Raw genomic sequence first — 14706 nt, 5'->3', positions numbered from 1 at the left:
TAATAAGCGTTGACTAAAATGTTTTCATTAGCTCTTAAGGCTCCCATGGCTCATTAAAACAGCAAATAAATTCATACCAGCTTTGGGAATCCTTCTCCTGGAAAATGAATCTGTTCATGTGATCAATTATTAGCTCTACATCAGAAGGCGACAACAGACCTGAAAACAGAACAAGCATCTTAAGTCTGAAATTGCATCATTAGAAAGCATCTGTTAGCTATCGAGACCACAGTAACTGAGTCTTTAACAAGAAAACTCAATTGAAACCAAGAGCACAATCAATAGTTAAAAAGACTATACTTAGCCTCAAAATGTCCTGGTGCCACCCATTAATTCTGTGTTGTAATTCTAGGAAAGACTGCTGTAGACAATCTTAATAAAAATTAATGATGGCTTCTGGTTTTCCTTTGGGTGACCTAATTGACTCCCCTTCACTGATGCTCTGATGTAGAAAACATTTGTGGCATCTATAGTCTTAAATCAGTACTTTGTTGTCAGCATCTTGCTCTTTAGTACTGGCAATTAGAACTGAACAAAACTGCATGCCACAATGCTGAGGCCAGTGACATCGACATGCACATATCAATTTCAGAATATTGGCTCCCATCATACCTTAACATATGCATACATAGAGAAGAATAATCTTTTTAATTCCCCATCTGTTTCCTTCATGATCTATTTGTAGCTAATCTTGAAGTCCACATAACTGCAGGTCAATACAAAATAAAAAAAATCGCAATATTGTGGTAGAATGACCAATAGGATTTGAATTACTCTATAATTGGTAAATGTGCCATCAACTTAATTAACAAAAAACTTGGACTTGTGCATTTAGTTTTTTTCTTTCATTCATTTCAATATTAATACTTAAACTTTATTCGATTTTATAAAAAAAAACATAAAAGAACATTAAAATGCATTATTTCATCAAAAGGGATAGATCAGAACAGTAATAAGAATATTTGCAAGTTAAAAACATAAGTAAGAATGTTATCTAACCCATAATTAATTTCTTAGTTATCACTCCCATGAATTGTGACCAGTTGAGCTGAACTCAATGAAATATTCAAAGTGCATATGCAAGAGCATAATGTTACTTACCCAGTAAACATCTGTTCTTGGCATGTACATCAGTAGGTTCACATGCTTTGCATACTCCTGCCATCTAGTGTTGGGTCCGGATGTTTGCAGGTTGTTTTTCTTCGAATAAGTCTTTTCCAGTTACGAGGTAGGTGACTCCTCCTTTTGGTGCGCATGGACATCGACTCCATTGTTAGATTGTTGTTTTCCGTAAAGGATGAAAATGGAGTTAGTAAGAGTAGAATAGAGATGTCCTTGCGTATGTATGTATACTAAAGAGAGAACTGCAGCAGCTACAGGTACCCGGGGAGGCGGGTGGCTGCATGTGAATATACAGCTGTACATGCCAAGAACAGATGTTTACTGGGTAAGTAACATTATCCGTTCGAGGCATGTGAGCTGTAGATCACATGCTTTGAATAGACTATATAGCAGTATTCTCCCAAAACGGTGACTAACCTGTAGCTGTTCCATCTGACTGAAAGAGTATTTTAAGTACTGCTTGGGCCACATTAGCTTGTTGTCTCGCTAACACACCTACACAATATTGTTTAGGTGAATGTGTGCGATGTAGACCATGTTGCAGCTTTGCAAATGTTAAATATGGGGATGTTTCCTAAGAAAGGCATAGTAGCCCCTAACTTGCGAGTGGAATGCACTCTAGGGGTACAGTTAAAGTTATTTTTGCGTTTGCATAACAAGTTTGAATGCATTTAATAATCCACCTTGCAATACCTGATTTGGAGATAGGATTGCCCTTGTGTGGTGGTGCAAAAGCAACAAAAAGTTGTTTGATCTTACGAAATGAGTTTGTTCTTTTGATATAATATAAAAGTGCTCTTCTGACATCTAAGGAGTGTAGAGCTCGTTCTGAAACATAATCAGGTTGAGGGAAGAATGACAGGTAATTCTACAGACTGATTTATGTGAAACGCAGATACTACTTTAGGTAGAAATTTGGGGTTTGTACGAAGAACCTCTTTGTCTCTGTGCAGTTGGAATAAAGGTTCTTCTATGGTTAGTGCCTATAGTTCACCCACTCTCCTCAGTGAAGTGATTGCAATGAGGAAAGCGGTTTTCCAAGAAAGAAACTATGGCTCGCATTTATACATGGGTTCAAAAGGTGTCCCTATTAATCTTGTGAGTACTATGTTAAGATTTCACAATGGGGCAGGTGGGAGTCTTGGTGGCATGACTCTTAAGTCCTTCCACGAAAGCTTTAATTACGGGCACTCTGAAAAGCGATAAATGTGGCTTATTTTGTACACGCAGCTATTGCAGCGAGACGTAGCCAGATGGATGTGTAAGCCAATCCTGACTGCAGCAAGTGTAACAGATAACAGATGGTGTTTTGTATGGAAGCATCAAGAGGGTTGATGTGATTGTTATTTCAATAAATTAAAAAGTGTTTCCATTTAGTTGCATAACAGGCTCTTGTGGTAGGCCTTCTGGCCTCCCTGATGATGTTCATGCAGTCTGGTGGAAGGTTCAGAAAACCAAACTCTATGACTTCTGGAGCTAGATCGCGAGGTTCAGTTGTTTGGGATCTGGGTGTCTGATTTATCCATGGCCCTGTGTGAGGAGACTGGATGTTAGGTGCAGCTTTTGATGCGGACCAGAGACATCTCCAACAGGGTTGTGAACCATGGTTGACAGACCCATGTGGGAGCTACTTGGATTAGTGTGAGGGATGTTTGCCTGAGCTTCCGAACGACTAACGGAATGAGTGGGAGAGGCGGAAAAGCGTAGGCAAATATCCCGGACGAGTTTATCCATAGTGCATTGCCTTTGGAAAGTGGGTGTGGGTAACTCGAGGTGAAGATTTGGCATTTGGCATTTTGGTGTGTGGCAAAGCAATCTATCTGAGGGACTCCCCAACTTTGTAATTATGGGAGGAGAACCTGAGGGTGAAGTTCCCATTCGTGTATTTGCTGCCTCGGTCTGCTGAGGAAGTCTGCAATGTGGTTGTTCACTCCTGGGAGATGTTCCACTAGGAGATAGATTTTGTCGTGAATGGGCCACCTCCAGATGCCTTGGGCTAAGTGGGACAGTTGGAGAGAGTGTGTCCCCCCCTCTTGTTTTTGTATGTAATACTTGGCTGTCATGTTGTCGGTACGAACTAAGACAGCTTTGCCAAACAGGTGTTTGAAATGCCTTGAGAGCTAGAAAGATTGCAAGCAGCTTTAGATGGTTGATGTGGAGAAACTTGGCTCCATTGGCATTGCACTGTGTGGTGCTGAAGATGAGCTCCCCAGTCAGTGAGTGACGTATCCGCTGTTAGTACTGTCTGTGGAACCGGGTCTATGAAGAGCCGTTCTTTTGATAGATTTTGTGCTTTCCACTACTGCAGAGAGCGATGAGTACAGCCGTATAACAACACTAAGTCGGTTAACAGATCCTGTGATTGGTTCCACTGACTCGCTAAGCATTCCTGAAGGGGAGGCATGTGCAGCCTGGCATGGGGAACGATTATGATGCAATGATGCAAGATGCCATCATTCCCAGTAGTTGCATATACACCCAAGCTGTAAGTGAGTTATTGGATTGAAACTGGAGAACTGAAGCCTGAATGTTGTGAATTCTGGCTGCGTTGGGAAAGGCAGAGCCTTTTGAGTATTTAAAGGTGGCTCCTAGGTAGTTTTGGCAGGTTGGAGATGTGATTTTAGCACATTGACAGTGAACCCCAGTTAATGTAGTAACTGAATTGTTCTGTGAGTGTGCTGGAGACATTTTGGATACATACTGGCTTTGATGAGCCAGTCATCCAAGTAGGGGAAGACATGGATGTGTTGTCTTCTCAGGTGAGCAGCGACTACCACCAGACACTTTGTGAAGACTGGGGGCAGTGGTGACTCCGAACAGGAGCACCTTGAACTGGTAATGTTGACCCGCTATCACACAAATCTGAGAAATTTGCGATGAGCGGGATAGATTGGAATATGGAAATAGGCGTCCTTTAAGTCTAGAGTAGACAGAAAGTCGCCCTTTTGCAGAAGTGGTAGTACTTGTTGAAGTGTTACCATGAGTAAATGGTCTGACTTTGTGTAAAGATTTAGTTCTCTGAGGTCCAATATTGATCTCAGAAAACCGTCCTTTTGGAGTATTAGAAAGTAAAAGGAGTATACGCCCGACCCGGGGTACGTGGTACAGGCTCTATAGCCTATTTTAGAAGGAGAGACTGAACCTCTTGTTTGAGGAGGTGTAGGTGATCCGGTGAGAGTTTGTGTGACCTTGGGGGAATGTTTGGAGGATTGTTGGTGAACTCCAGGCAGTAACCAGAACAGACAATTTCCAGTACCCACCTGTCTGTTGTTATGGACTGCCAGACAGGTTGGAAATCTGAAAGCTGCCCAACACGTGTTAAAAGGTTGGGGGAGTGTAGGCAAGTGACTGCTTTGTATTGGAGGTGGAGGTGCATGTATTTGAGCCTGAGCCTCTACCTCTACCTCTACCTTTGCCGTTGTTGCCTCTGTAACCCCCTCTGAAGTAACCCTTAGAGGCAGAGGGTTGGTTGTTGGCCTTGTACATGGTGGTGATCTCTGAGGAGGGATTTTAGGACCCCCCCCCCCGCTGTAGAAGAAACGCTGAAAGGAACCACGTGCTTGTGTTAGTTGAAGGGCTCCCATGGATGTGGCCGCTTCAGTGTCTTTCTTCATTTTTTCCAGTGAGGAATCTACCACCGGGACAAAGAGGTGTTCTTTGTCAAAGAGTGTGTTCAGTATGGAAGTCTGAACCTGAGGTTTGAAACCGGAGATACGTAGCCAGATGTGCCTTCTTAAAAGGACGCTGGTCTAGCAGCAGTGTCTGCAGCATCTAGGGAGCACCTGATTGCATTGTTTGAAATTAGCTGTCCCTCCCGCACAAGGTCTTGCGCTTTAAATTTAAGTTCATCAGGCAGAAATTGGAGCAACTGCTCCACCTCGTTCCAATGCGCCCTGTCATACCTTGCGAGCAGCGCTTGTGTGTTAGAGATGCGCCAGTCATTGGCTACCCTTTTCCCCGAAGCATCAAGAAGCTTAGATTCTTTATCTGGGGGTGGAGCATCTCCTGTAGTTTGGGAGTTGGCCCTTTTACGTGAGTTGGATACCACTAGAGAAATTGTAATTGTCCCTTTATGTACACTGGGTCAGATGGTGCTTGTACTTTTTACCTAGGGGTAAGGATACAAGTGACAGGGTCATTAAATATGTCATCAACCTGCCTGATCATACCCTTGAGCATGGGGAGTGTGTGCAATGACTTTTGTGTGCTGCTAAGGGTTTCAAAAAGGAAATCCTCTTCAAGGGATTCTTTGTGCAGTTGTACACCATGGTAGCTGGCAGCTCTACCCAGCAGTTCTATGTAACCTACGCTATCGTCTGGTGGAGAGGGCTTTGTAGGGTACAGGTCAGGATCATTTCCTGTGAGAGAGTTGGTATTAATCTGCCTATGGGTCTGGGAGTAATGGTGCATTGCCCCATTCCCATCCTTTTCTTTTTTCTAATTTTATTTTTGTTCACCAAGCAGCAGTTACATCCACATCAACTGTTATTACAATGAAATATAAGTACAGTTCACAATACACGTTCGGCAATTGGTAGGAAACATCATTTGACAACATCGTTCACATCACCTTATTAGTTCCTGGCGCCCGCTAAATAGTACCATTACTGCCTCTGTCGATCCTGCCGCCCTATCATTATCCCGATTTATTAGGTCCACTGTATGTCTAATCATTCTATTTATATGACCCCCGGGGGTACACTTAGTTCCCCTGGTGTAGCACCTTGTGTGGTATCTGCTATCTCCCCCCCCCTGTTCCTCTGAGGGGTCCACCGGTTGGCTTAGTAAATAGCCCACAAAAGGTTGCCAGAAGTCCTTAGGTCTAGAAGCCAATGGCAGGTCCTCCTCGTATGTATGCAGTGTTTCTTTGCAGTATGCCATGTCAGACAGCCAGTTCTTGAACCTGGGTGGTCGCCTGCTTCCCCACTTTATGGCTATTCGTCTTTTCGCTAACAAGAGCGCTACTGCCAGCAGTTTACGTCGCCCACGCTGCTTGAGCTTATATACTCCCAATAGACAGTTTGTAGGTGAATTAGGGATCGGTTCGGATAGCATTTGTGATAGTGCGTCCGTTACTTCCCGCCAGAGCCCCTCCAGCGCAGGGCATGCCCATGCTGTGTGAAGGAAAGCAGCTCCTGGGGCAGAGCATTTTTTGCATTTATCATCTGTCCGAAGGCCATATCTAAATAGTTTCGCTGGTGTGTAGTACGTCTGGTGCAGGTATCTGAAATGTATGATGCGTAGATTGCAATTCGGTGTAAGTAGGTGCAACTGTGCACAACTATAATCCCATTCTTCCTCTGATATTGCAGATCCTGTCGTCTCTGCCCATCTGATCCTAGCCTTTCCTTGATCAGTATTCTGCTCACTCTGTGATGCATTATAAAGTTTAGTGACCAGCGCCACTCGTGTCGGTGCAGTGAGCAGCTGTTGGAGAGCTTGCAGTGTTACGGGTTCCGCTGGAATTCTCTATAGAGATCTCTCACTGCCGCCCTCAGTCTGTGGTATGCAAATATTTTGAGTGGTGTCTGATGGGCACACAAGGCTGGGTCGGTGTTTGAAATGAATGTGTTGTGCGGGAATAGTGTGCCTAGCGTTGTCAGTCCCATGTCACCCAGGGTCTCCCTCATATTCTGTTCCAGTGTGACAGACAGTCTAGGGTGATGTGCCAGTGGTATCGCCGGTGCGTAAATCGGCAGTTTCTGTGCTCGTGGTGCCAGTGTATGCCACGCCTTGGAGGTGCACTTAACAGGGTGTATAGTGTCATTCGCGTAATATCCTATCGGGTCAGAGATGTATTGAGTCAGCTTGTTCGGGAGTACACTGTCCGTCTCCACCGCAATGTGTGGGATGTGGGAATGCGGTTGAGTCCAGTAGTGCGCATGTTGTGCTTGCGCACAGTAATAATATAACTGTAGATCAGGTGCTGCGAAGCCCCCCTGGTGATGGGGTTTGGTGAGGATTTGCCAGCTCACCCTTGGCTGCTTACCAGCCGATGTAAGTCTCTGCTGTGCAGCGCGCAGTCTACGGAAGAATGCTTGTGTGAGCCATATCGGTATGTTCCAGAACAGGTATAGTAAGCGGGGTAGTATCACCATTTTTTGCAGTGCTATGCGGTCCGCCATTGACAAAGGCAGTTTAATCCAGCGTTCGATTTGGTCCTCCAATTTGCTCACTACCACCCAGTAATTTTCTTTAATGACCGTCTCCGGGACTCGATGTACCCAGACCCCCAGGTATTTCACCGGATCCGAGCTCCACTTCAGGGGGTAGTCCATTTGTGGCTCTAGTGTCGCCAGTGTTAGGGGTATCACTACAGATTTATTCCAGTTAATACTGAGGCCTGAGTATTGTTCAAACTTGATGTACTCCCTAATCAGCGGATTTAGGTTTGTGGACGGGTGTCTAACGTACAGCACCATATCATCCGCATAAAGTGATATACTCACAGGCCGCAAGCTAAACTGAAGTGCCCTTTCTGGGTGGTTCTGCCTAATTTTACAGGCTAGCGGTCCTAGTATGATCGCGAAGAGGATGGGTGATAGCGGGCATCCTTGTCCCTCGACTAATCTCGAATTGCTGCGATGTATGCCCGTTAATTCGTACTCTGGCTCTAGGTTCTACATAAAGGAGCGCTATCCATTTTAGGAAGGCTCTTGGGAACCCCATCCTGGACAGTACAGCCATCATGAAATCCCATTCAACTGAATCAATCCCCATCCTTTTCATCCTGATCTTCAGGTGTATGTGGTGGTGAGTGCTCAGGTGAAATCATTAAAGATTGAAGCTGAGGAGAAGAAGGAGATGCAAGTGGAGGAGGAGAAGGATTAGTCCCGACATTCTTCCTCTTTTAAGGAATGTGGTAGGTTTCCTCTGTGTCAGGTTTCCTTTTAAGGGTTACTTTTGTGGCGATATGTCCAGTAGTTGGATGGATGTACAACCCTCTCGGTTTCTGATCTGGTTTGGTAGGTGGAGCATTGAAATATTGTTCTCGAGATGGAATCTGCCCGTCCGGTTGTTTCGGTGCCGATGGTTTTTGTGCCGAAGGTTTGGATCCTGATGATTTCGGATCCGAAAGGGTTTTTGGCGTCGAAGGGAGTGGGCCGGAGCCTGGCTTCGACTTCAATCCCCAAGGTTTCTGCTCGGCTCGGAGCCAGAAGGCTTTTGGGTGTCTTTCGGTGCCGAGCCAGAGGGCGGGGCGTCAGAAACATGTGCTTGGTGCCGACCGTGCCCGGAGGCGGGGGTTGGACTGGAGTCTTCTTCTTAGACTGAGGTGGACTTTGGGGCAAGGGAGGATCTGTACTCACAGTACGCTACCCTGGCGGGTTTTCGTCGTCCTCCTCGGAGCTGTAGTTGGAGATGGATATGGGATCCTGTTCTTCTTCGGCTCCCATGGCGCCTCCGGCTTCTTGTTTCGAATCTTCTCCGAAGAGGTCCAGAATGGAACTTACGTGCATGTCGCGATGTCGAGCCCAACGGTCGCAACGCGTCTTCTTGGAGCGGCGCGCGTTGTAGTCCTGTTCTCTGTGCTCCGGAGACAAGCACAGGTTGCACACTTCATGTGAGTCGTGCACATAAACTTCCGTTACATTGACTGCAAGGCGGACTGACGCTGGTAGGCCTTCCACGATCTTCCCGATCAAAAGAGTTTTTTTTATTTAGAAGTAAATACGATATGGAGAGAATGGGATACGCAATTGAAAACAATACCGTCGAGGGTGAACCGAAGAAACGGTGTCGAACCAGAGCGCAGCAATTCACGTGCGAGCCTGATGGCAGTAAAAACAATCTAACAATGGAGTCGATGCCCAGGCGCACTATCACGAAAGTAGGAGTCGCCTACCTTGTGACTGGAAAAGACTTCTTCGAAGAAAAACAAAATGCAAACATCCGGACCCAACACTAGATTAGAGGAGTACGCAAAGCATGTGATCTACAGCTCACATGCCTCGAATACTAGTGTACAAAGATTTAAAATCATGACCTATATCTTTTCCTTAACCTCAAGACCTGGACAATAAAATTTAAAACTGCAATACAAATCGTTGGTGAATCAAGGCGCTCAAGGAAAATCATACCCTCCTTATGTGACTTGAACGATTTCCCTCTAAGCACAGGAAGTAAAAAGCATAATCCATAAAGTGAACAAAATAAAAAGCTTAGTGGTTTGACAAAATGTCCCATCGCAGGCACAGATTGGCAATGAGGCAAACCAGGATCCCGTAACTGGGAAAGCTTCTAAGAAATGAATAAAATGAAATCGCAACTGTGATAGATAAAATCTGTGTTGCAGAGCTTTATTCCACATGAGGTAAGGTTCCATGCTATAATCTGTGGCAAGCAAAATATAATGCTGTACTAATACCATATTAATTGATTTTTTCAGCATATTTTCTCTTAATTCCAGATACTGTTGCTTAAACTGAGCCTTGAAAGAGGAATTAATGTCAACCCAGTGTTTAAGGATAATATGTTCATCCACTCATAAAATCAAATCAGTCGCAATAAACGTGCCTCAACATATTTAATTCACTAATGAATCAATTATTTAGGAATGGGTGCATGTCAGGATTCTGTGAATAATACATTTGACAATCACCTACCTTTATCTGGCATGTCCTTTGTAATGGTACAGTTACCTAACAATAATCTAATTATTAGCAATAAATATGTCCTAGAGCAAGCCTAGTGACCTCATGCAGATCAGGCCATTCCCACAGTAGTACAGTTTCACAAAAGATGCAGTGGAATGGTAATGTTACAAAGCATAAACTGGCTAGTCCTGGTTAGCAGCTCTGAGCCCACAGCGGATGTTTTAACCTAGGAGTCTAAAATGCAAAAGAATGCGGATTAAACCTAGGCAAACTACATTTTCTACAACCTTCTCTTTTAATAAGATTGGATATATAGACCTGGCTCGCAAATAAATCCTCCCAATCCCCACCTTGGCAGAAAGGTGGATGGGGTCGACTGGTGCGCCAAGATGGAACAATCGATATACCACACCAAGGACTGTCCCCAAAAACGTACTAAGGTTTGGGGCAAGTAGTGGTCTTACGTTCTGGAGAAAGTTGGATGGCCAGTCTGTGACAGGGACGGCAATGGAATGGTGTGTAAATGATTCTAATGTGTTACATTTGAAAGAGACTGTAGTAAACGATATAAAGAAAACATAAAAAATAGATTTGGCAAAAAAAGATTGGATATATGGGCAACACTTTAATCGCAACACAATCTCGTGTTCAGCAACAATATTGCATGGTGCAGTTTCATCTTTCCCTTAAGTATCCAGTTTTTCCTTCAGTCTTGCACAATACATAAAGCTGACCCTATGTACTATTTCTAATTTGGTGTAGATGTTGTAAGATTCATACGCTATTCTGCAGAAGATAAATCAAGTAAATACATAAATAGAGTGAAAGGAGATACTCTATACCAGACCTCATAATTTACAAGACAAGAGCACTAGTGGAAGTAAGTTGCTAAAAAGGCTGCAAGAGATACCTTTCAGTGTGCCCAGAACTGTCAGGGCTTTGATTCCCACCAACTGAAGCAGGACATTCGTATCAGTCATTGCAGAAAACACCACAGTGCAGAGAGCATCTTTGGAGCTAGTTAGTGCACATTCATCTAAGGAAGAATAAAAAAAGAAGAGAGCTGCATTATAAATGATTGGGAACTATTTTAGAGGATAATTCGACAAGCAGACGGAATAATCACAATTTATATTTTAAGAAAAGGCAGATTCATTCTGGATTTGACATTAAGAACACATTTCACATTTGAAATCCCCAGTCCCAGGAAACATTATCTGACCTGTAATGAAAACATTTGAATAATTAATCACTGAAAGGGAGAATCCTTATTTAAAACAAAAGAGTCCTATTGATTCCCTGCATTACTACCCACTCATGGTTTCATGATATCTGCCTTCTGTGAGAAAACAGCAAGTAAAAACACAGTGGTCAGACCACAGCTTAGTGCTCCAATGTGGAAAAGGATGGAAAATACACTGCCAAACATTAGCACTGGGAATTGGGCAAACAGAAGTAACATTCAAGTTAACAATAACAGGTTCATACCTGTGCGATAGTCTCACACTCTTAATGGTGTACATCAGCTTGGCCACTCCATAAAAATGAGCATGCAGTGGTGACAAACTATCATGTATCCAACCATAGGGATTCTGTAGGACAACCCCGTCTTTCGGTCCTAAGATATGCAGACAATGCGGTACTTATGGCCAGACCCGCCAGGGGCCTGCGGACCCTACTTGATTCATTTGTTTATTTTATGGAGGAGCTGGATTTATTGGTGAACGATAAAAAAATCTTTCGTAATGCACGTAGGCCCCTGATCCACCAAATCCATCACTTTTAAAGTTGGGTATTCTCCGGTGCCAAAGACCAGGGAGGTTTCCTATTTGGATTTGTTGTTCGACTCCTTCTTGAGCTAGCATCCCCTGGTTAACAGGAAAAAAGAGGACCTTGTTAGGACGAATGCTTCTGTATTCATATTTGCTATACGACTAGGCAGCAAACCCACTGACGCTCTCCTCCAGATTTATAGGGCTAAGTCCACCTCTAAAGCAGTTTATGTGAGTGAAATCCGGGATTACAAGATATCACTGCCTTTTGGCCACTCTCCCGCTGGATAAAAATCTAAACCAGGCCTGGGATCCAACTGAGTAAAGAGATTACTTCCTTCACATCCCCTGGTTTAAATATATCAGGGACTGTTTTTTTAACATAGGTTGGGGTGATTTATTCAGGAATCCGGACAGTACCTGTAAGCAGGACCACAAATGGGTGAAAGAACACTTTTTTAGAAGGAGGCGGGTGGATAGGGTGGCGGATGCTGTAACAAATACCAGTGTCCACCAGTGCCCTCTATTGAGCCTTACCACTTGTGTGTTCAAAGTAGGTACGGCCGCTTATTACTCACTAGGTTCCAGCTGGAACTAGTGCCCTACTTGTTAGCCTGCAATAGGGGGATTAACCTAACATCCTGCGGCTGCGACAGTAAGTCTCAACAGGATACGCTGCCTTTTATGATGTTTTGTAGCTTTTATAAAGTACCAAGGAAACATTATATTCTCCCCATACAACAAAAGGCTAATTTTACTCCGGTTCGCACCGCACTCATACTGGCAAATACTTTCGGGATAAACTAGTCTTAAAGTTCTTAGCTTTTTAAAAGTTGCTGTTGGATTGTGAAACAGTTGTGAATAAACCCCCCGGAGTACAGGACATTTGTCACCTTTTTAACTTTGTAGAACCTTTTTAACTGTGTATTTATAAATTGTATTTTTAAATTGTGGACATTGAGGCTGATTTTGAAATGTAATAAACAAAATAGGAGGTTCCCCTGTATTTTATGGCAGGGAGGGGGATATTAACCACAGACAAAGTAAAAAACCCTGACTCCTTAGATTGGCAAAATTGACATGGCCAACTGCATATTTATGGACATGATCTAACTTGATAGAGGTGAAGTTCTATCTTTTCTATGGATTACGGTAATCTCCCACTAGGCAAGGTTGAATTAATGGACTACGACTTAAATCAATTAAACACACAACTAAATATAGTACTAAAACACATCAACTGTATAAAAAACATAGAATTTATTATTACCCTCCCAATTGGGTTACATTCTAAAAAATAGTACCATCCATACAATTTAAAACCGCCACCTGGCGTGATCATACAATGGGAAATTATTAAAAAACAGTCAAAGTTACAACAACAGTCGACGCAGCGTTTCGGTGCTTTATTTTTCTTTTGACACCTTCTTCAGGACGTTAAAACATTTGACTCCAAAACATTCTGTCTTCTTTATGGTAGTCTCGTTTCAATTGATCACTACACGTACTATGGATTGCTCAGGTCTATCATATATCCTTGAGCTCGTTTATATAAAATATCGACTTATAATCGCACGGAGGAGCCACCGTCGGTGGAGTAAGAACTTCTTTTGATCTTATCCCAAATCTCTGATTTTGGAATAAGCCAATTCATACAATGATGCTGTTCCTTCTTGTCTTATGGCCACAGGCTTTTCTCCTGGTTGGAGTTTTTTCACATCCCCAAGAAGACGACAGCCCGGAGGAGCAGGGAGGCCGAATTTTAAATATAAGAGTGAAAAAACTCCAACCAGGAGAAAAGCCTGTGGCCATAAGACAAGAAGGAACAGCATCATTGTATGAATTGGCTTATTCCAAAATCAGAGATTTGGGATAAGATCAAAAGAAGTTCTTACTCCACCGACGGTGGCTCCTCCGTGCGATTATAAGTCGATATTTTATATAAACAAGCTCAAGGATATATGATAGACCTGAGCAATCCATAGTACGTGTAGTGATCAATTGAAACGAGACTACCATAAAGAAGACAGAATGTTTTGGAGTCAAATGTTTTAACGTCCTGAAGAAGGTGTCAAAAGAAAAATAAAGCACCGAAACGCTGCGTCGACTGTTGTTGTAACTTTGACTGTTTTTTAATAATTTCCCATTGTATGATCACGCCAGGTGGCGGTTTTAAATTGTATGGATGGTACTATTTTTTAGAATGTAACCCAATTGGGAGGGTAATAATAAATTCTATGTTTTTTATACAGTTGATGTGTTTTAGTACTATATTTAGTTGTGTGTTTAATTGATTTAAGTCGTAGTCCATTAATTCAACCTTGCCTAGTGGGAGATTACCGTAATCCATAGAAAAGATAGAACTTCACCTCTATCAAGTTAGATCATGTCCATAAATATGCAGTTGGCCATGTCAATTTTGCCAATCTAAGGAGTCAGGGTTTTTTACTTTGTCTGTGATTTTGAAATGTGTCATGGCTTGCTTTACTTCTATGTTTTTTATTTCATAGACTGAATAAAGTTTATTGATTGGCTGGCAGAGACTATTGTACAGGGATACCCGTCACGGTTCTTCTCAGTCGAGAGAAGCCCACAGAATACAGGCGACTCCGTCGGGGGCGAACCCATGGCTGATCACAGCCTGGCTGATGAACTTTAAATACTGAGACATTATATTGCAGGCGTCGCTGAAGCATGGCCCTTGGGTGCTGAGAAACCACAAAATCATCCTATACCCAGATTATACCGCCTTGGTTCAGATGTCAGAGAGGGGGCATTTGTGCCAGATGAACTTGAAATATGCGCTCATTTTCCTGGAAAACTGAGAATTGTGCATGGGGGAAAAGGCCCATTTTCTGCTAAAAGGGACAAGAGGCACCCACTATATGCAAGAAAGACAAGCGAATCCAGGCCTCTCTGGCTAAAGCGCAAATGAGAGTGGAGCAAGCGAAGACAGTGATAGAGACCAAACACTGCAGCTCCACCTTGGGCAACAACAAATGGAGGGCACTGGTCTCGGAGGAAGAGGGCAGTGGATGGGAAAGCACAACGACCGAGCCGGAAACAGAGGAAGAGAGACTATAGAAGGTTACCCCGATGACTGCTGAAGACCCTGGGTAAGGGAACCTCTGCTGGTGACGGGCTGCTACCCCTCCGAGTGCTCCACAGGGTGGACTACTTAAGAGACAACTCTCCTGAGAGCAGGCGCCCATAAACTA

At 43.5% G+C, this 14706-nt stretch overlaps 1 protein-coding gene across 1 annotated transcript in view; it reads right to left on the bottom strand.

Annotated features, from left to right (window-relative positions):
- Nucleotides 1–14706, bottom strand: part of MMS19 (MMS19 cytosolic iron-sulfur assembly component) — a 466622-nt gene that overhangs the window by 206550 nt on the left and 245366 nt on the right. The window contains exons 15-16 of the mRNA XM_078643578.1: nt 10627–10752; nt 78–159 (exon numbers count right to left, since the gene is read on the bottom strand). Coding sequence (XP_078499704.1) covers nt 78–159; nt 10627–10752 — 208 coding nt within the window. The remainder of the gene's footprint in view (nt 1–77; nt 160–10626; nt 10753–14706) is intronic.

The sequence above is a fragment of the Lissotriton helveticus genome, chromosome 5_1, assembly GCF_964261635.1.
Source record: "Lissotriton helveticus chromosome 5_1, aLisHel1.1, whole genome shotgun sequence".
NCBI classification, from domain to species: Eukaryota; Metazoa; Chordata; class Amphibia; order Caudata; family Salamandridae; genus Lissotriton; species Lissotriton helveticus.
This window is presented reverse-complemented; position numbering and strand designations above follow the sequence as displayed.